This window comes from the organism of the source record quoted next, unplaced genomic scaffold, assembly GCF_019419815.1.
Source record: "Pyrus x bretschneideri cultivar Hongxiangsu unplaced genomic scaffold, Pyrus_bretschneideri_v1 Contig25, whole genome shotgun sequence".
In the NCBI taxonomy this organism is placed as follows: Eukaryota; Viridiplantae; Streptophyta; class Magnoliopsida; order Rosales; family Rosaceae; genus Pyrus; species Pyrus x bretschneideri.
In genome coordinates, this window is record NW_025999557.1 from 2,363,083 (window position 1) to 2,385,037 (window position 21,955).

Genomic DNA, 21,955 nt, shown 5'->3' on the forward strand with positions numbered 1-21,955 from the left:
TTGGGAGTTCACTGGCTTCGGGTTCTATGGGAACTCCGAAGTTAAGCGAGTAGCGCGCGAGAGCACTCCTAGGATGGGTGATCCATCGGGAAGTTTTTGTGTGAGTTCCCAGAAACAAAACCGTGAAGGCGTGGTTGGGGCCCAAAGCGGACAATATCATGCTACGATGGTGGAGCAGCCCCAGGAAGTGGTCCGTCCCAGGTCAGGATGTGACACTCATAATGGGTTAGCAATAATGTGGTTCAAATTCGCCTTTGGCGAGAATCGAACCTAAGTACAAGTGAAGAGAAATACTACTAGACCGTAGTACTAAGTGATTATTTTTTATTATGTTGTAGCCAATTTTCTAACAGAAGAGAGATGGTGCGTCAAGAGAGATTGGAGCGAAAATAAGCATATAGAAATTGTAGAATGTTTAGGAGTATTATTTCTTCTACATTAATGCCTTTATTTATAGTAAATCTTGAAAAAAGAAAAACTTGTCATCTAAGTAAATACAAAGTTTAATAAAAAAAGAATCGCTAAACTAATGAAAAATCTTAAATCCAATTTACTTAAAATCTACACAGTTACACATGGGCTAACAATGCTCGCAACATGTTATACTTTTTCCTCCTAAAAAAAGAAGGGTGATTATATTCACACATCCCAAATTACTTCACCTACACCCTTTTAATTTTTTAATATTTTTTATCAAGTATTAATGGTGTGTAAAAAATATTAAAAAATTTAAAAAAATGTGAAAGAAGTAACTTGGGTGTGTGAATATAATATTTCAAACAAAAAAAAAAAAATCACTTTGAGGGAAAAGTGAAAAAGGAAATAAGAAAAGGCAAGATACAAAAAACAAATCAAGAGAGAAAGAGAGTGAAAGAAAAGCACACGGTTTGTCTGTACACTACACAAATCGCAGCTCCCACTCTCAAAAGTACGCAGCAAAAACACAGCCCCATCTCGTACTTGCTAAACTAAATTCAAAAATCCCCAAAACCAGTTTCATCTGCACCTCAGAGGCCATGATTTTCCGTAAAGCTTCTTGTACTTGAAAATTCAAAGCCAAGCAATTGCCTTTTGGGTTTTGTAAATCAGTGCAATGAGAAATTCCCATCTCTTCCTCACTCTCCTAACACTCACTGTCACTTACTCCCTCCGATTCCAAGCTCATGCTGCTCCTGCAGGTAAACTTTCAGTCACCATCTTCCTCTGGCTTTCTCTGATGGTTCAGATTGTATGTTTGATCTGTTTGGCAACTGGGTTTGCTTTGTTTCTTCATTTACTTCTCTTATTTTGCTTGAAATATTTTATCATATTATTAAAAAATAAAAACCGACTTTGGAATATTGCTTTGCATACATAATTAGATACCCCAATTATTCATTTTTCTTGGTTCTGCCTACCGGGATCTGTTTGTTCTGATATTCCCAAATAACCCTCTTTCTCTCTCATTCATTTAGTAACGATAGTATGTTGGGTTTCTGTGATCTGTTTACAGGGGATTTCAGATACTTGTTGTTACTGCACTTGTAATATTGTTTTGAGTTAAATTGTGTTTGCTCAGGGCCATTGATAAAGCACTTGTCTTCTCTTCTCAAGTGGACTCGGGAAATATCCTCCAAAACACCCCAAACAGGTAATTTCAAGTGACTTTTTCAGCTTATTTGTTTTGGTTTTCGTGAACGTTATGCTTGCTCAAGGATAATTTTTCTGCAAGTATTATAAGGTTTGTCACTTTGTTTTATTACAGAGAAGAATGTTCTTCAATATGAGAATGGGTACTTAGTTGAGACTGTTTTGGAAGGAAATGACATTGGAGTTATTCCTCACAAAATCCGCATCTCAGAGGATGGGGAGCTCTTTGCTGTGGACTCCGTTAATAGCAACGTTATGCGCATTACTCCACCGTTGTCCCAATGTATGCAAAATACTTATACTGTTTCACCTTACTTGAGATTTGTTCCCGGCTTCTCTCTAACTTAATATTTGTATTTGTTGTTTAAATCTTTTGACATTTAAAGGTTTTGTGTTCCTCTTTTTTCGTCAGATAAAATTTCTGTATATCAATTACTCGATGCTAATAATTTTCTTATAAAGAAAGTAACAAGATGGTGCTTACAGTCCTGTAGTGTAGGTTAACTGTGGAATTCAATAATCAATATTAATGAGTTGCATTGTTATATGAATTATTATCTTTTTCATAATACATTCCTTGATTTCCAATTTTCATTTTTGAACATTTCATTGCTGCAGATAGTAGGGGAAGATTGGTTGCTGGGTCATTTCAGGGTTACGCTGGACATGTTGATGGGAAGTCAAGTGATGCTCGTTTCAATCATCCCAAAGGTGTAACCATGGATGATAAAGGGAACGTGTATGTTGCTGATACCTTGAATCACGCCATACGAAAGATTGGAGACGCTGGTATGTACATGTCATTTTCATAGTTATTTAGAAGCTTATACAGGTGAAAGCTGGCAACAAGTGAAGGTAAATATGAGGGAAAATATCAAATTTCTTTATGTATGTATGCATGTATTTATGTTGAATTAGCTGAAAACCATTTTTGCGAATCCCTTTGTAGAGAGGAGCATATTTCAATTTCTGAAATTCTAATGCAAACTGTTTGCAGGAGTAACAACCATTGCGGGTGGGAAATCAAATGTTGCAGGCTATAGAGATGGGCCCAGTGAGGATGCCATGTTCTCAAATGATTTCGATATCATATATGTTCAGCCTACTTGTTCGTTGCTAGTTGTTGATAGAGGAAATGCTGCTCTCCGGCAGATCTCTCTCAACCAGGAGGATTGTGATTATCAGTACAGTTCAATTTCTGCCACAGGTTTGATCCCATGATGTTTATGTTCAGTTTCCATTCATTAGGCATAATTACGATGGTTGGTGGTATGACTGTTATATTAGTTTGACCATGCTAGTTGTTTAAGCAAGCATACTTGTCAGTCTTCATGTACATAGTGTTTTACCCCTACAATTTGCATAGGTTACTATAACTGATTCTCCTTTTAGTTTATGTAAGTATGGTTTCACATACTGTATACGAACATTTGAAATGATCTGTATCAGTTAGCTCTGCAGACAAAGGGTGGCCTATGTGTTTTATTAAGTCTATTACTAAAGATGTCATATTGATGGTTTATGTCTTAAAGGATCCAAAGAAATAGCAGGGTTTTATTGCCAAACTATTATATGCGGATGTGAGAAATAAGCACCAACTGGACACCAAATTGAGGCCACTGCATTTTGCTTCCAGTATAAAGAATATGATTATGTGGACATTCTGCCTTCTGCGGATAATATATATAGCATCTCCAGTTTCTTTAAACGTTACAGATTCTGTTAATGATTTACTCCGTCCTTTTTACAATTATATATTGTAATACCATTTAGTTGCTTTATATTATTAACCTTCTCTTCGAAGGTTTTTCTTAAGCTTGGGATAATTCTTGGTTATGTGCTGCATTAAAATATATGGTATATATGATGTTTCACAACGATTAGGCCATCAAATTCTGCTTAAGATTGTGAAGCATCGTTCTGACTGATATTTGTGGGTCTTTTGCAGATATCCTTATGGTTGTTGGTGCTGTCTTGGTAGGGTATACTACATGCATACTGCAGCAGGGATATGGACCTTATTTCTTATCGAGAACGGTATGCTTCTTATGATTTACTAATGCGAAATATAAAATAAAAGCTCGTCCCTGTTCCAGTCTTGAACCTTTGTTTTCCAAAATTTGATTGATTTTTCATCCCATCTCAGCTGAAAATGCATCTCAAGTGAAACATGTTATTAAGGAAAAGATTTATTTCTGCCCTTATTATTTTCATTACTGCTTGCGCATGCTTTTATATTCACTATTCTCATCTGTTTTGCGTTCAAAGTATTCATTAATGTCTGAAGTTTTCTCATGGAAAGCAAAAAGTTTGGGCTTTACTGCCCCTTATGTGGTTTTACTGTTCTTAGAGTTTTTCGTTGGGCTAGCGAAGTCAATCCATTTCATTCTTTATGCCTTACAATGGAGCTGTGTAGGTTTCCCACATTGGTAAATTTTATTTGTGCAAGTTGTGTTCTTCGCTTAATCTAATGCATAACTGGTGCAGCAACCGCTTTCAAAGAGTGAAATGAAAGAACATCCAAGCAATGGGAAATCCATGCTACTTGTGAAAAGCATGAAAGAGGAACCGGGATGGCCATCTTTTGGACAGCTTGTCAGTGATCTATCCAAGCTTGGACTTGCAGCATTGGCTGGCATATTCGTTCACTTCCTTCCGTCGCGGTTTATGCCTGGTGGCTCCCAGAAAGGCCTAACACCATTAAAAGGTTCTCTTAGGATGCCTGAAGATGAAGCCGAGGCTCCAGTAGTTCAGAGACAAAATGCTCCTGCTCCTCTGTCTGAAACTCGACAGGCCTATACTCCCAATGCAAGTGAGAAGTATTCAGATATGAAGCCACCAAAAATGAAGTCAACTAGTTTCAAAGATCCCTCTTTGTCAAGCAAGCACCGGTCTTCAAAACGACAGGACTCTGCAGAATTCTATGGATCTGGTGAGGTTTCTTCTCATAGCAGGTCTAAGAGCCAGAAAGAAAGAACAAGGCATCGCCAGCGAGAGAAGAGTGGAGAGGTAGTTTATGGCACGGTTGGGGCAGAACCAAAACTGGTGGATATGAAGGCAGCGGGCTATGACAATCTGAAGTTTGAAAATTACAACATGAGGAGCAGGTATGGGGCTGATAGTTCATACCGCTTATGATCAAACCGTGACCCCGTGACTACGCTTTGCCACGCTGCAAATTTCAGCTAGTTTTTGCCTGATTTTGAATGTGTATCCCGTGAGTCTGCACGTTTGTTACCAAAGATGTGTTTTGAAGAGGGAAAAAAATACAGATGGCTGACGATTCTAAACAAGTATTATCTGACATAGGACTGTTTAGTCCAGGCACCATACACTGCAGTCATTTTGTGAGGAAGTTAATGAGAAACTGAGACATGCAGAAGTGGATTTGCATATTTTCTTGTTTCTTCTTTTGTTTGCATAGTAGACAACGACTTTCGTGACATAAGGATGCCATATATCGTGGCGGTATTCCTTGCCAGACCCGCATCATCATATAGGAAAGTTAAAACGCATGACATGCAACATCTTTGACTTAGAATACCACCATGAGATACTACAATTACATTTACATTGTAGGTGAGTTCCTCTCGTGTAATAGGGTTGGTAGTTTTGCATAATGCGATTTTTTAGACTACTGTAATTTACGAAGAGAAAATTTGAACTCGGGTACAAGGAAGTAGGGAGTAGATATATTTCCTTGATCAACTGACTTAATTTACATCTATAATGAAGTAAGTAGTTGGAAATTCATACAAATCAACTTGATATTGTTGGAAAGATGAAATAATACCAAGACCATTATCTTAAAAGTGAAGAACTTGAATATGCAAGTATTTTCAAAAATAAAAATTTAATGGTCATAATCATATGTTTATAGTAGATGGGTGGATATCGGTAGATGACTCTTCCAAAAGATGCTGCTTAGATTTGGACAGAGATTTGGCTTTAGATAATTATCCATTATTTTCTAACTTTAGGAGGACCTGAAAGATTTAAAAAAAAAAAAAAAAAAAAAGGGTTGATGACATATAGTCCGTATTGAAAGGAAACAGCCACCAAAATCTACATTATTGAAACAATTAGCATTATGAAGGATATGTAGAGTAGACCTATAGATTATTATTGCATATGGGAAGAATGGACTGAGATCCTCTCCGGATCAGTCCCGTGGGGATCTTGCGGATCCATTGATCATAGTCGTTGGTACAAATCCAACGGCCAAAAAATTTCTTCTCCTGCAATCACGTCGTCCGCTTCTTCCTTCTCCATCCCTGAAAGTTCCTCCCTTCATGGCCATGTCAGTTCCCTCTCGTCTCCAAAGGTATAATCTTCATTCCATTTCCCTGTTATGCTTCGTTTCGTTGCCAATTAATCAATGAAATTTCCAAAGTTTTGAAATTTTATGAGTGGTTTGAGATTCTGAGTTTACTTGGATTTTTCCGGCAACCAAGGTTCTCTGTCTCCCCTCCTCTTGATCAATTGGGCTGCAGAAATTTGAGCATGTGGAGCAAGAATTTGTAGGCATGGGAAGAGAGAATTCTTGCAGACATGCCGAAGAGGGAAGGGGAAGAAGCAACAGAAAAAGAGAGCGGAGACGACCTCGTTTTGCGTGAAACATATTGTAAATTTTGACCGTTGGATTTATATCGTGCGGTTGCGATCAATGGATCCGCCAGATCGCTACAGGACTGATCCGGAGAGGATCTCTGTCCAGGAAGAATAAGGGTGAGAAACCCTATGAACTCTTCAATTCAACTAAATTAAGGCCATCTCCAACTGAAAGGTAACCAGATGGTTCGTTTTAATCCTCTAATCCTCCAAGAAATAAATATTTTAATGAACAATGCAATGCCATATTTCTTAACATATCCAATCGAGGGTCAAAGAGTCATAAGACTTGTTTTAGTCCTGTCATTAAAAATAATCTCCAATCGAGAGCTATATAGCCAAACATAATTTATTATTTAAATTAAAAAACTACAACAATTTAAATTTAAAAACTATAACTAAAATTTAAAAAATACAACTTAAATTTAAAAACTACAACTAAAATTTAAAAAATACAACTTATATATTTCAAGTCAAATGTAAGAGGTTTTATTTAGAGAGAGTGTGTGTATCTTTTCTCTACTAATTAATAAAACACTCATTGTCAACCAAACCCTATAAAATTACCAAGTTAACCCTCTAATTAAAACATAACATAAATAAGAAATATAGGGCAAAAAAGTAATTTCACACAAACAAATTTTGCTGTTTTTTTTTCAAAGCCTCAACAATATGTAATCCTAACATATCTCTAATTTAAAAAAAAAATAAAAAAAATAAAAAAAAACTTTCACTCCCACATTCTCTGTCACTCTCTTCTTCTTTCCTTCTATTTCAAAAACAAAAATAAAAAATGTTCTCACACACTTTGTGTGTGCCCATATGCTAGTATACAAAAAGGAAGTGAGTGGGAGAGTCCCACATTGGCTGTGGGAGAGGAAGTAGAAAAAAAAAGAAAAAGGAAGTGGGTGGGAGAGGAAGTATAAAAAAAAAATGGAAGTGGGTGGGAGTCCCACATCAGTGAAAGGGATTTGAGCAAGCTCTAAAGTCTATAAAAAGAACACCCAAACATTCAACCAAACATACTTTTTGGGCTTATTATTAAACAAATTTTGTAAAAAAAAAAACTGTAAAAAAAAAATTTCAAAAATAACGGCTAAATGACCGTTGCTTTTTGAATTCCAGCCTGCCTTGGGGGCGGCTGATTTGCCCTTTGGCCATTTTTTGTCCAGTGGGGCCCACGAGCCCTTTGGCCTGACCCTCGATTGGAGACGGTTTTGGGGTTTTTTTCGACCCTCTGGACCATTCGATTGGAGATGACCTAAACCACTCTAAATACTTTTAAGTCAATTACTTGGCGCGGGCAAACTTTAAAGTTTTATGGCACGTAAGCTAAATTTATTAGGAATGGTTTAAAAATCAGATAAATGAACTTAAAAATGTCAAGAAGCAATGTATTATTTAGAACTTTTAAATGACAATGTGTCATTTGAAAAATTGTGTGTAGTGTCTTTGTTGAACACTTAATAGTGTTTTAGTACTATTTTGGTAGTACTTAAGCAGTTCTGAGTCTTCTTTTAGTGCATTTTTAATAATTGAGTCTAAAGTTTATCGAAACGTTAAAGTTTATTTGTTATTAACATAAGAGTAAAGACATAAACGCGACTTCGTTATTTGAAAACAAGCTAATAAGTACCGATTCTACCATTTTTACTTCAATTTTAAAATAAAAATAAGATTTCTTTGAATATTACAACAAGGATTAGAGAGTAACTAAACATTTCATTCACCAACACAAAAGCAAATGGCTAGTTGCGATTCTTGGCCCACTCCCAAAAGGAAGAAAAATGAGGACGTGACTAACAGCCAACTCATTTTTCACTAACCTCAGTCCTTCACTTTCTACAAAGAAACAATTTGTATAAAATAAGTTCATCGTGTATAATTTTTTAATTATATAATATAATTAAATTTTCTACATGTAATATAATATAATGTTCTGATTGAATAATATAATAATATATATTATATTATTAATATAAAAATCACTTCAACGATTTATCTGTTACATGTGAAAATTAAAAAAAATATTGTAAAGAAAAAAAAAAAAAAAAGAAGAAGAAAAAGTAGAAGATTTTTACTGTCATCCGTATATAATTGAGGAATGATTAATTAAATCATAAAAAATAAAAAGTTCTTAAAAAAAAAAAAATCTAATAAAGCTCCCTTCTTTTACTATTACAACTCTCAATTTCTCACCGGAAAACCCGCAGGCTCTCTAGCCGGAATCGGAATCGGGTCGGGTTGGCGGGGTTGCTCCACTTTTGACTTTGCGTCTTCACGAAGCTGAACCTCGAAGCTCAAAGCTGCTCGCTTGCTTCTTCTTCTTCTTCTCCTCTGCTCGGAGCTTTCAGTCTCTTGGGTTCCCATTTTTGACCGTCTCTCTGTATAATGGGTTGTGCTGGATCGTCACAGACCAAAGGAGACGGTGAGGTTACTCTATCTTTCTCTCTGCCTCTGTTGCTTTTGTTTATCTTTTGGCTTCGGTGTTTTAGCTTCTGTTTGGCTGCTGGGAAAACGCAGGAAAAGGAAAGTTGAAAAATCTTTGAAGAAACTGAAAATAATTGTGATTTCTGGAATGGGTTGAGCTTAGCTCAGCTCAGCTGAGTCAGGCTGCTGAATTCTTTGATTTTCTTGAAAAAATTGATTAACATGTTGTTGGGGTTTATGAATTGTTGTTATTTTAGTTTCAAGAATTAGTTTTTGATATAGTTTGGATTTCGCAAGATTCATATGCTTTTTTGTATTGATAAATAATGCTGAAGAAGATGATTAGTTGCATTTTGGTAGATAGAGTTAAGAAGATAATGAGGCAATGGCATTGGGTTTAGCCGAGGAATCGACCGTCTGAAACTTGCGGTTCTAGAGATGGATTTAGGCCTTTAAATGTGTTTTCGACCATCGATCTGCACATTGACAAGCTGGAGTTAGTTTTTCATGCCGAAGATGGTATTTTTGTGCCGAAGATGTTATCGGACAATTTTGTTGGTGTTATTTTGTTTCTGATTTTGACATCCGCGTGTGATTGTCGGTACTAATTTTTGCAGTCTGTATGTTGGACATTTATTGGATCGAAAGTGAAAAGTAGTAGATGGGTTTTTTAGTTATCCAGCACCTTCTCTCTTCCCCTTTAAGTTCATGTCATTCCTGCATGTATCTGTGTTATCTGCAATTGATATTGTGAATCACTAGCTGGAAGGTCTGCAAATGATATGCATGAGATAGGATTTTAGCTTAGCATCCCATCATCATATTGTGAAGAATAGACTGCTGGAAGGAGATCTTAGGTCCTATGTCTGTTCTTGAAGGCATTGTGCATATTCTTGAAACATCGCTAATTTCCTTTCAGGCTAGTTATACCACAAGTATTTCTTTTTTAGTTCGCAAAACAATATTAATAGTAAATTAAATAGGGGAAAGGAAACAAGTAGTTTCTTGTATTCCGTGCTTCAGTTGATGGAATATAGTTCTCACAGTTTTCTTTTGATTAGGATATCCTTGATTATAATTTGATTTTCAATTTGCGCTGAAGAAATTTGATAATTTGAGTTTTAAAAGCACTGGAAGTTAAGAGGCAATACTTAGAACTTTCTGTTTAACAGGGGCTTTGAAGAAGATTAGGAAGCCAAAACCCTGGAAGCATCCTCAGCCGTTAACAAAGTCTCAACTCTTGCAGATGCGTGAAGAGTTTTGGGACACTGCTCCTCACTATGGAGGAAGGAAAGGTAATATTTCCTCTGGATGTACATATATTGACAAATACAGAAGATTTTTTGGGGTCCACTGAAGGTTCTTAATTCAAATAGTCGTATCATTTTTTACTTTTACTTGTTTCTAAGTTCCTACTGGGGCACAATATTTTTATTTAACAAAACAACTCGCATGCTGTGAAATGATAACAAAACAAAGGGTGGCAACTTACAAAGGACTATAGAATGAGTTTATGTATGAACACGCAGTCGAGGGAAAATTAGAGAACATCTCTGGAATCTGGTGCAGTATAGAGTTAGAGTGAGCTGGTTGTATAGAAGGGTGATAGAAGCTCTTATCATGTGACTATTAACTAGAAAGCAACAGGATGAAATACTTAATTGCTTTTCTAGTCATGTTAAAAATGTCAACATTAGCAGTTGGTCTGAGAAGGGTTTCCTTTGAGTCGTTTAAGTTCAATTCAACAAACATATGTACTCATTCGAGACTGAATGACCATTGAGGTCCATAAGTGTTAAGAAGAACGTGACTATGAGATATTAAATTATGTATGTTTTGGTAAATTTGCTTTCATCCTGAATAATTCATGATTTCTCTACAAACCCGAATTTCAGTATTGAGTGAACATTCTTAGTAGTGTAGGGGAATATGATTTTCTTATATTGTTGTATGCTCTCTGGTGCAGCGTGCCAAGATGGCTGTTGCATTATCTGTCTTTAGTCTTGTGCTAGTTGTGCTTCCCTTTTCGGATTGATGAGTGTGGGGTGGGGTGGTGGTGTTGGTGGAGTTGAAAGGGTTGTTCATTACATTTGATTATTGTTATCACCATCTGAGAATTTAGCTTTTACTTTAGTTTGGAGCACCTATTAGAGCTCAATCTGTATTGTTTGAAACTACTATGATATATTGAGTAACCCAGGAACTTGTCTAGAAAGTCTTGTAGCTGACAAGTGAGCATTTTTTGTTAAATGAAGGCAAACCTGAGGTAAGAATAAGGGAGAACCAGAGCTAACTAGATAAGAGAATAAAGATTTTCACGTCATGTGAATGCAATGACAGCTAATGGCTGACCCAAAAAAAAAAAAAAAAAATAGAGAACGAGGATTAGCTTCTTGTCCAAGTCTTTAAGATATGATAAAGTGATTATTGTGGTCATTTTCTTGTTTGATTTTGAATTGCTACTGTGGTTTTTGTTCCCCTTTTCTAAATTGCATTCTTCACACATGTTATATCTAAAACAAAAATTTCGCTTGTACTGTACATTAGAGATTTGGGATGCACTTCGAGCTGCTTCTGAGGCAGATCTAAGCCTTGCACAAGCGATTGTGGACAGTGCTGGGGTCATTGTTCAAAGTGCTGATTTGACAATTTGCTATGACGAAAGAGGTAGTTAACCATTTTGCACTTTTCTTCATAACTATTTCCTGCCCCCAATAAACTCAAATGCTATGCAGCTTTTTTTTTTTTTCCTGTCTTTAAGCAGGTTTGTGTGCGTGTGTTGCATTTTAAAGTCAATACCCAGTCTAAATATGCGTTTACCGGTTTATGTTGTATGCACCATTGTTGGCGTGTGAGCTTGTTCCGTCTCTGTACAAATGGCCGATTGCGCTTCATATTTTATTGCCTTCATTTTCAAATCCTCTTAGCGTGCCCTTACATTACCCCCTTGCAGGTGCAAAATATGAACTACCCAAGTATGTTTTGAGCGAGCCAACCAACTTAATTCAAGAGAGTTGACTCGAGAGAGGATATGACAAACTTTGTTCACAAGATCGATTGTAAATCATGTATATTTTTCTCTCGTCTCTACCATATCTTAAATAGAGATGGTCACTTGTACGCCTTTCCTTTCACATTCACTTGAATTCTTCTTAGTTTTCTGCAAGTTTCTTCAGTTAAGTGAACAGTAACGCAAGTGTTTGAATTTTATCTCACTCTCTCTCTCTCTCTCTCTCTCTCTCTCTCTCACCCGAATGGTAGCTTTTACTGATCGTTTTCACTCTTTGTTTCGAGCTGATGTCCGAGTAGAATCATATAGTCCTGATAGAAAAGAAAATTTTGAATTCTGATAAATTTTACAGAGTAAATCTCAATTACATTTACTAAAGTTTTCACTCGTTGATTCAATGCTTGTGCAGTATGTCAAAAAGTTTTAGAATTACCATATAGAAAAACAAAAGTACAAGAAAATTGGTCGAAATCTCGACCACAGGATGCTAAAATGTTACCATCAACGACCGTCGATAACATTGGTCAAAATGTTAAACTTACAAAAACCGCAGAACAATAATGCACTTGATTAAGTTATCACTGATTCATCCACATTGCTTTGATTCGAATCTTTAAAATGCTCCACCATGTCATCGGTCCAGTTCTGAGCTCGAAGTTCAGCGTCTTCCCAATCCTTCAAGCAAAAATTGCAGTCCAACATTTTCGGAGACTGCATGCTTCTCCTCTGGTCCAAAACCTGCTTACCTGCGCTACTAAAAACAAACTCCGGCGCTCTTGCAACCACCGAAGGTGTTAGAAGGTCGCGTGCCATAACAGCAAGCGTAGGGAACCAACCCTCGCGCGATTTCCACCATTCTAGAACATCAAGATTGACATACTCTTGATTGCTCATGGTGCCACAGTGATTCATCCCCAAGTATCTATGAAGTTCAGTAGGCCCATACTTCTGTTCTTCTTTTTTCCTCACTTTTGCGTGAAACCGAGCCATCAATCTCTTCGTGTAGTCAATGCTGTGAAATTCGGATTCTTCATCTTCACCTTCTGTTTTTCTCTTTGCAAATTCTGATTCGTAATCCTTGTAAAGGTTATGCAACAATTTCTCGACAGATTTCGCATCAGCTTTCAGCGGCACGGTTAAGTTCTGGGAAATTTCATTTAACCTCAACTCTACGCCATGTAACTGCATTCGAGGGTCCATTGCAGCAGCTAAACATATACTAGGCAACATTTCCTCACAGTAATTTCTGAGTTTTGATTCCATTATTTCGTAAACTGGTTTAAACCCGGAATGATCTCTGTGTTCCGAAAATGTAAAACTAATGAAGCAAAGATGCTTGAGAATGAAACAAGAACTGCGAGAATAAACGTTTGAACTCAATGTGGTTGCAGTTTCATAAAAAACCTTCAAAAACTCCATAAAAACAAAGCAAAGCTCCCAATCTTTTTCAAGTAAACAACCGGTATCGGGTTTATTATTGTAAAAATCATAGATTGCATCCTTGTAATCCACCAAAGATCTTAACATCAGATAAGTACTGTTCCAGTGAGTCCTGCTATCTGGTTTAAAGTTTTGGGGTTTTAAACTGCGAAGTAAACAGAAAGTATTCCAATCATATTGCCTAGAAGAAGAAGAAACATAAACAACAACCGCCCTAAGTGTTTCCATACGAATTTCCATCAGTTTCAACCCTTCTTGTCGAATTAATCACGTGTCCTAAACATTTCATGTCCGAAAAAGGAACTCCATTAGGATGATGCAGAGCATTTCGAAACATATCAACGATAGCATCGTTGCAAATAACATTATCAAAAGTGATAGCAGAAACTTTGTCATCAATTGAATACTCCCTAAATATATCCATCATGCATTGAAATTTGACACAATCACTATGAGGGTATTCGAGCATACGAAAACCAATAATTCTCTTCTGCAACATCCAAGAAGAATCAATAAAATGCGCAGTCAAAACCAAGCCGATCATCGCTGCTACGCCAAAAACTGGAACTCAAAGAAATTGTACCCGTGAAACTAGCAAATTCTGATATCAATTTGTTCTTCTTTTCGCTAAAAAGTTTCAAGCAGTCGCTTTTAATAAGGAATGGGGGAAGAGTAACATACTTGGGTTGAATACAGCCTTTGATGAATGTCTCGAAACTGACATTTTCGGCAGGAGTGGAAAGTTGGCCGGTTGAAGTAATGTATTTGGCCATACCTTCTCTGGTATTGTAGTGAAAGTACTCAAAAGTTGGTATAGAATTGGTTCCAGAACTATCACTATCAGCAGCTTCATTGATTTCGACATCATCCATGTCCAAAAGAAGCTTCGAAAAGATGAATTATGCGGAAAAGATTTTGAAGAGATGATTGAATACTTGTAGCTGTTGAGGACTCGGAGGAGCTGCTAGAAGTGTGTGAGAAAAGGAATGAAGGAGAAGCTTTTGGGTATTTATAGAGAAATTTTAGTGCTTAAATGACACTATTATCCCCAGAACTAGCCGTTGTATGTGTCTATTTGGGAATGCTAGTGTGTAATTTGACATTATTGATGGGAAATTTGAAAAACCAAGAATTTGAAAAGTAACGGCTGGTTTCGAATGGTTGCTCCCCTACTAAGCTGAACTCTCTGCGTCTTCCCAAGTTTAGAGCTTTTAGAGCCTCTGCTTGTAGCCAAGGAATGTAGAAAAGAAAAGCCAAACTTCGGTTTTGGATTTTTCAGAAAGAGAGTTGTTATTTGCACTCGTTCATTGGGGATAAACAAATGAGAGAGAAAATGTAATAACTTTGTTTGAGTGCTAAATAATTAGTAGTATAACTTTAACCGAATTCGTTCATTGGGGATAAACAAACGAGAGAGCAAATGCAATGACTTTGTTTGAGTGCTAAATAATTAGTAGCATAACTTTAACCAAATTATGTATGCTACATGTAGAATTGCATACGAAAACTTAGATCATAGACAATGTGATCGGCGAAACATAATTTGAGAAACCTGTGAGGTGAAAATAAGTATAGATCTCATGGAGTGTCTACGCTTAATTTAATCTTTGAGGTTAAAGTTGTCAATTGCCATTTGGAAGAAACTTATAAATAAAGGCTTATATCAACTTTTGGATGAAAACATTTGAAACCTCATAGGGAATTAGTGTAATTTCTAAGCCCAGAACTTTTTTGAAAACACAAATATAATTCGCTATAATCCATATCGCCTTGTATACAAAAGAAATGCAAAAAAGAGTTTAATGAAGTTGAACTAAACATGTATACAATCCAAAACAAACATCCACAAATCGATCAATCTGAAGATTATCAGAAATGCTGGTCTGATTTACAACTTTGAAAGCAAAACCCCAAACATTGGACTTACAAAATTATAACCATGTAGAAGCTACAAATTGCATCTCAGAGAAGTTCAACCTGACAAGTCCTAGAAGCCTTTTCAAGCATTAATTCTTTGTAAAAGCCATCAATCGATAAATAATCATCTTATCCAAAACATTACCGTTCTTTGGCAAATACTTTACCACTTTCTGCTCATGTGGGTATCCCTTGAATCCCCTTGTAGTGACAGTCTTGATGCATATTAGACAGATAGGCACTGACTCAGGTGTGCTCCATCGATGCTCTGAGTATAAGAAAACTAAGTCCTCTTCACGCTCCTCATAATCCTCAACACATTCCTCGTCCTGAAAAGTACAAATATGACAATAGTAAAGAGCAACAAGTTGTTATGACTTACAATGAGTCGAAATACATCTTACTTCATATTCGACGACAAGAGATTCCAAATTAGGTGATTGCTTGAGCAACTCTGTTAGCAAATTCCAGTGATAGCAATTGTAAAGAACCAGGTTCAAATCCCTCAAATTATCAAATGCAAGCAGATGATAACTCTTCTAGAAAACATAGGTTAAAGATCAAATATATACTAGTGTATTAAGAAAAAATTTAATAATACATAACATTCAGATTCAAATAAAAAATTGCCAAAACGTAATACAGGTTTCACTTTACAGACAGATACTACTTTTGGTACAAAGAAAGAATGATTAACAGGCTAAAAAGAACGGGAAAAGGTGGCATGCCAGGGATTTGTCTTTCCCTTGTATTTTAGGATTGTGGAAGCGTTTCTTTTGTACATAAAAGGGGATTATGATGGAAAAAGGAAAAAGGAACCGAGTATCTTATTACTTAGATACAGTTCTGTTTCTTTGTCATCTCCTTCCTACCCCAAAACTGAAATTACTATTTGATTTCTTTAACCTGTCCAACTATGAAGGGATTTGCTTTTCCCCTGTGCAAATCCCCTTCTCTGTGTCCTAAGTCATACACAGCGTAAAAGAATGAGTTGGGGCATATACTTACCTCCATAACATGAGCTGAAATAGACAGATATTTAACACTGGAAAATCCCTGCAGAAGCGCAGTTGCTTGGTCAGAAACGCCATCCTGGTATTCAGCCGCTTAATGGCTATGGAGATACACACTGCCTTTGACCAGGGATGTTACATTCTTGAATGAATAATTCGACAAATATTCCTGTCAAATGTCAAGGCTGTCAAGCTTTGGGGCATTTTAGAAATACTGTACTTAATATCTTTTTCAACAACAAACACATTAAGAAAGAAGGACATTTTTAACGTCTTCAGTTCAGGTGAAGAGACTTTAAATTTTGGAACCATATCAACTGCAATAGTCGCATTTATAGATAAATCTTCAAGTACAGGGCAGCATGAATAAAGGTTTTCCATTGAGTTGCCTTCAAGACATTCAACTTTGACATCAAGGAACTTGAGTTTCGGGAAACAGCCTGATGCAGGAGGAATATAGGTAATACAATCTGACTAACCTTCAAAGCACCAGTGTTTTGCACCTGAAAACGCATTTAGGCAACTCCAAAGTCGGAAAACTTAATCATCAGTATAAATGCTTTAACATGAAGATCAAGTTCAACAACATTCTGCCTAATGGCGGTGCGGATCCAACCATCAATCTGAGAGAAATCCTCAACAAGGGAGCAACAATGGAGTCGGAAGTTTTAATATCTGATGTGTCACAAGAGGCAAGTACCCAATTGACAGAGTTCAAACAACAAACATGGTCAGAAAGATATTCATTCTTCCACATAACAGACGTGCGTTTGAATTTCAAGTCCAAAGTGGGAACAAAAGCCCATATGTTATTCCATCTAGTAGACAGAATGCTGCCTCTCACAGCAAACTTTGTTGGAATGAAGGAAAGAATGTGACAAAGAATTGCATCTGTTAATCCGCTAATCCTATCTTCACTCTTGCTTGATGCTCCAACATCTGCTAATCCACTAATCCTATCTTCAACTCTTGCATCAAAATGTTAAAAAATTAAATTAAATTAAATTAAAACTAGAAACTAGAAACTCTAAATTTATGCTCCATTCAATTAATTTATAAACTTCAGACTGTTCAAATATCTTGACATATGAAATTCTTCTTTCTAGAGAAAAGCTTTTCGATGAAAACAAAACAGACCAAAAAAATTAATCTAGAAGTAGCTGCTAATCATCACAAATAAACAACGGAAACTTTCTATCAATCATAAATGAATATTTTCTGGGTTACCAGACAGACTGTATTTAAGTCCTATAATCATTTTGCAGAATCAAATTTAACTTGTTAACAGAATCCATCTAAAAGAAAACACTGGACTTACAGAATGAAAACGTCAAAGAAGCTAAAACTTTTCTACTTTCTTACAGAATAAAGACTGGACTTACAGAATTTAACTTGGCATTTCCTAGAATCCTTTTGCAGCATCAAATCTCTGAATACCTCATCGTGAATAGTAACCTTTTTCAAAATTTTACCACTCTGTAACAGGTACTTTGCAACTTTCCGCTCATTCGGATATCAAACAAGCAGGCACAGACTCTGGTGTACTCCATCACTGATCTGAGTATAAGACATCTTGTAAGTTAATCGGCAACACAATCTGACTCCTGAAAAGTGTGAATGAAATGAAAACAGTAAAGAGGTGCATGATGGTATGACTTACATGAGGGGAAATACAACTTACATCATCATGTTCAACGACAAGAAATTCCAGACGAGGTGATCTCTTGAGCAACTCTGTTAGCAAATCCCAGTAATAGCAGTCATTAATAATGAGCTTCAATTTGCTCAAATAGTCAAATGCAGGAAGACAATGAACCTTCATGAAGATAAAATATTGATCAAAAACATAAACACATGCATAAATTAAACATTTACTTATGCATAACATACTGTTTCCTTCTTTCCTTCCTATACAGTCCTCTCTACCAAACAGTGTAAAAGAAATAGGTTAAAGCGATTTACCTTCAAAAGATGCTCAAGAAGTGCAGTCACATGGTTAAAGAAGTTGGGTTGTAGATTCTCCGCAATATGGAGCTCTCATCATTTCGAACAATCTAATTCCCCCACCTCCGGTCTATTTTCCAGAACAAAGGTACTGTGCAGGAATAAAAACTCAAATCCGGCTAGCAACCAAGATCAAGCATTCCATTCCAGAATCCACACAATAACCTTCAATCGGTCTTTTGCAATAAGGGATTTTACGAGAATCTCAAAGGTTCTGCTACAGGAATACACCCTTTATTCTTCATCCTCCTATACTTATCCAGAGCAGACTCAACGTGGCCGGCCTTAAACAATGCCTCCAACAAAACATTCAAAGCATCAACAAGAATTAGCAAGATTCCGGCCGTCACAATCTCCTTCTACACAAACAAAACATCTCGAAAAGCTCTCTTTTCATTGACAATAGAAGCCAACACACCATTGAAAGCTACTTGCTTTCAAATTCACAAGCAGGGAAGCCCATTTGAGCACTTGCTCAAATCATCATTGTTCTCCAGAACCCGGATTAAGTAAGATATCAGGGACAAGCTTATTCCTCAAAAGTCTGGATATTCTGCTCAAAGTCAGATGAATTTGTAAGCGTTCATGAAACAGACTTTACTATTTTCTCCGGTAAAAAGTAAAAATTTGCAAATAGGTAAACGAAAATTGAAGGAAGAATGATCACTGACCTGAGGGGAAAGAGCGACATTAAGAAGATTGACAGCTTAGGATTTAGGAGAAGCCTGTGAAGCAGAGGTTGTGTCAAATTCGGATGTCTGTCCGGGTTCTGTCGTCAAGAAATGCAATTGCAGAGTGGTTTCTTTCTTTGTCTCGGTTCATTCACTTGCTGGTTACCGTTGGATTAAATTGGATGTCGAGATTAGATTGAGACAACGAAGGGTCGTACGTAGAAACGGGTCGAAAAGAAAACCCAAATTTGAATGTCTGTCTGGGTTCTGTCGTGAAGAAATGCAATTGCAGAGAGGTTGGGTTTGGGATTGGGGTTGGGTTGGTTTAGGCTTAGGTTTTAGGGTTTAGGGTTTAGGGTTTAGGGTTTAGGGTTTAGGGTTTAGGGTTTTAGGGTTTCAGGGTTTAGGGTTTCAGGGTTTAGGGTTTAGGGTTTAGGGTTTAGGGTTTAGGGTTTAGGGTTTAGGGTTTAGGGTTTAGGTTTTAGGGTTTAGGGTTTAGGGTTTTAGATTTCGGATTTCGGATTTCGGATTTCGGTTTCGGTTTCGGATTTCGGATTTTGGATTTCGGGTTTCTTCGGATTTCGGATTTCTGGTTTAATGAATTTGAACCGAGTTTATGGAACGCCGTCCCTCATCTCTGTGTTTCCCCATTTTCCGTCCCCCCGTTCCTCTCAGATCTGCAAATTCCGGTAACCATCCACAGCGAAATGTACAGCCCAACCCCGATTACCATGCATTTTCTGGAAACACACTTAATTCAATAAAAAAATATTCAGAAATAAACGAAAAGGGCAAGACCTTAAGCTTCTGTTCATCATTTTTATCATTTTCTGGGTAACCAAACACATGATATGGAATTTATAATAAAGGTATTCATCAATTTCCCCCCTAAACTTGTGACCATTAGCCAATTTCCCCCCTCAACTTTAATTTTGGCCAATTTCCCCCCTCAACTTTAATTTAGCCAATTTCCCCCCTCAACTCTTATAATTAGTCAATTTGCACCCTACTGTTAATTTTTTAATTTGATCATAATTAAACAAGTGTGTGTAAGAAACTAAATAAGATGTATGTTAATCATGTTCCTATATCTTTATCCTATTACAAATGGATTAAAATTTAGAATTTTACAATTTATCATAGATAGTATTATTAGTCATGATAAATCAGTATGAAGTAATTTTATTTGATTTTTGACTATACAAAATTGATAACGAAAATGATTGATGTGTAAATTTTTGTATGTGAATACAATTTTCTTTATAAAAGTGAAAGCTAAGTTCAAGTAAATTGTGGAGAATCGAGCTTTAGTGAAAAAATGGCTAGTCCATTCATAATTTTCGACTTCTTATTAAGAATAACCCATTTTATTGAAATAGGTCTGATCCATGAGTTTAGGATTATTATTTCTTTTTGTTATTATTTCTTCTTCTACATGCTTTAAACCCGATTCATAACTTTTTCTTATAATCAACCCATATCACATACTAATTGTATTATGTTTTTGTACATTTTACCCTATATTATGCAGGTGAGTTTATATTAATTTTAGTACTTTGTTGAAAGTTATTAGAAAGATTGAAAATTAAGAAAAGAATAGATGGAAAATCAAAAATAAAAAAAATTAACAATAGGGTGCAAATTGACTAATTTTGAGAGTTGAGGAGGGAAATTGGCCAAATTAAAGTTGAGGGGGAAATTGACTAATTATGAGAGTTGAGGGGGGAAATTGGCCAAAATTAAAGTTGAGGGGGAAAATTGGCCAATGGTCACAAGTTCAGGGGGGAAATTGATAAATACCTCTTTATAATAAGGGTGAAGCAAAGTACCTGAAACGCTGTAATTGCGTACTGGGAAACAGCGGGAAGAGCTGAGAAACTTTGGACTTGCAAAGCTGTTTGGTTAGTGTCCCAACTTCTACTTATTGAGAAAGTTGATGCTTGTTAACTACATTGCAAAATATAAAGTTGGTACAAGAGGAAAGAAAGATGATAGAGAGAAAACTAGAAAGATTGTATTGATTGAATGGATGAAAAGTATACAAAATGAACTTAATGAAATACTAGCTATACAATCCCTTATATAGCCATATATTCCAATTACAATAATACCCCTCTAACTATATTTCTGTTATATCAGTTATTACCCCCCCTCAAACTAAACTTGGAGTATCCAAGTGAAGTTTGAGCTGGCCAGGTATTTGAGACTGATCTGGAGTTGTTGACACTAAGGCACTGTGACTGGACCCTTTTTGGAACCTTGGATTTGCTGGAAACTGGTGACGTGCATCCTTTCAAACAAACTGAACCCTGTATCATCCTTGTGGAACTTGTGGAAGAAGACGACCAAACTGAACCCTGTATCATCCTTTCAAACAAACATATTGCAGATACAATCTCTCCATTCAAAAAACCAACACTCTGCCTCTCACAGGATCTTCACAAAGAATTTCCATACAAAGCCTCTTAAAAAATTGTAACACACCCTCAGGACGGTTATAACAACTTCTTGCGGGATTATCCTTCGTGCGATTTACCGTCAACAACTTTATTTAACATTGGCTTCGGCCTTTAAACAGAAAAATAACAAACTATAGTGTGGCATCGGCCTTAACTATAGCACCACGGGATCGCCCTTTGTGGATTTTACCAAAATACAACTACTCTTAACAGTGGCATTGGCCTTCACAATTTCAACAACAGAAAATCAACATCTATGTAGGATTACCCTTCGTGGGATTTACCTACTTACATCACAGAATTACCCTTCGTGGGATTTACCGTTTACAACTTCATCAAACTTCATCGTATAACCGGACTTACTGTAGATTCATGCTAACAATTGAGTTGGTTAGACTCGACATTATAGGCTGTAATAAGGAAAATACTGCACCACTCCTCAGTTAGCTGCTGAACAATCTTCTTAGACATTACAGTTCTGAATTTTGACACAAACCACAATCGGAACAACAACAAAATTGTACATACCAGAATGCAAGAATTCACAAGCATTTTTCCAAATATATCAAGAGTTGCAGAAAAATCAAACCCAATAACCTTGCAGACCATCAGTGAAGCAGAGAAAGAATTGGACACCACCATACAAATTGCACAATCCATCAATAACCAGTATTCTTGAATCCAAATATCACAAACATAGAAATTAAGCAGAAGTGGCTGAAAAACTTAACCTTCTCGAAAATTCTGAGCTTGGCATTTCGTCAAACACTT

General features: G+C 36.5%; 2 protein-coding genes, 1 long non-coding RNA gene and 1 pseudogene across 3 annotated transcripts; 2 read left to right on the forward strand and 2 right to left on the reverse strand.

Moving 5' to 3' along the window:
* The first annotated feature begins 854 nt into the window (after positions 1-854).
* Positions 855-5,024, forward strand: LOC103934873. Its single transcript, XM_009344630.3, has 7 exons — positions 855-1,178; positions 1,559-1,630; positions 1,745-1,912; positions 2,248-2,418; positions 2,627-2,836; positions 3,578-3,666; positions 4,117-5,024. The coding sequence occupies exons 1-7, from the start codon at positions 1,094-1,096 to the stop codon at positions 4,765-4,767; spliced, it is 1,446 nt and encodes a 481-aa protein (XP_009342905.1). The 5' UTR covers positions 855-1,093; the 3' UTR covers positions 4,768-5,024.
* Positions 5,025-5,717: 693 nt separating this feature from the next.
* On the reverse strand, positions 5,718-7,000 carry LOC125478608. The gene is made up of 2 exons (XR_007259413.1): positions 6,062-7,000; positions 5,718-5,975 (listed from the first exon to the last, which is right to left on the reverse strand). It is a non-coding gene; the product is annotated as an uncharacterized LOC125478608 (long non-coding RNA).
* A 1,368-nt stretch (positions 7,001-8,368) lies between these two features.
* LOC103934874 (ubiquitin domain-containing protein 1-like) lies at positions 8,369-11,880 on the forward strand. The gene is made up of 4 exons (XM_009344632.2): positions 8,369-8,668; positions 9,843-9,965; positions 11,218-11,337; positions 11,624-11,880. The coding sequence occupies exons 1-4, from the start codon at positions 8,632-8,634 to the stop codon at positions 11,686-11,688; spliced, it is 345 nt and encodes a 114-aa protein (XP_009342907.1). The 5' UTR covers positions 8,369-8,631; the 3' UTR covers positions 11,689-11,880.
* Positions 11,881-14,960: 3,080 nt separating this feature from the next.
* Positions 14,961-19,154, reverse strand: LOC103934878 (annotated as a pseudogene).
* Positions 19,155-21,955: the final 2,801 nt, after the last annotated feature.

Coding starts and splice junctions, on each gene's coding strand:
- LOC103934873 (XM_009344630.3), top strand. CDS start 1,094: ATGAGAAATTCCCATCTCTTCCTCACTCTCCTAACACTCACTGTCACT. Junction 1,631..1,744: donor CTCCAAAACACCCCAAACAG/GTAATTTCAAGT, acceptor GTTTTATTACAG/AGAAGAATGTTCTTCAATAT. Junction 3,667..4,116: donor CTTATTTCTTATCGAGAACG/GTATGCTTCTTA, acceptor TAACTGGTGCAG/CAACCGCTTTCAAAGAGTGA.
- LOC103934874 (XM_009344632.2), top strand. CDS start 8,632: ATGGGTTGTGCTGGATCGTCACAGACCAAAGGAGACG. Junction 8,669..9,842: donor GTCACAGACCAAAGGAGACG/GTGAGGTTACTC, acceptor TCTGTTTAACAG/GGGCTTTGAAGAAGATTAGG. Junction 11,338..11,623: donor AATTTGCTATGACGAAAGAG/GTAGTTAACCAT, acceptor ACCCCCTTGCAG/GTGCAAAATATGAACTACCC.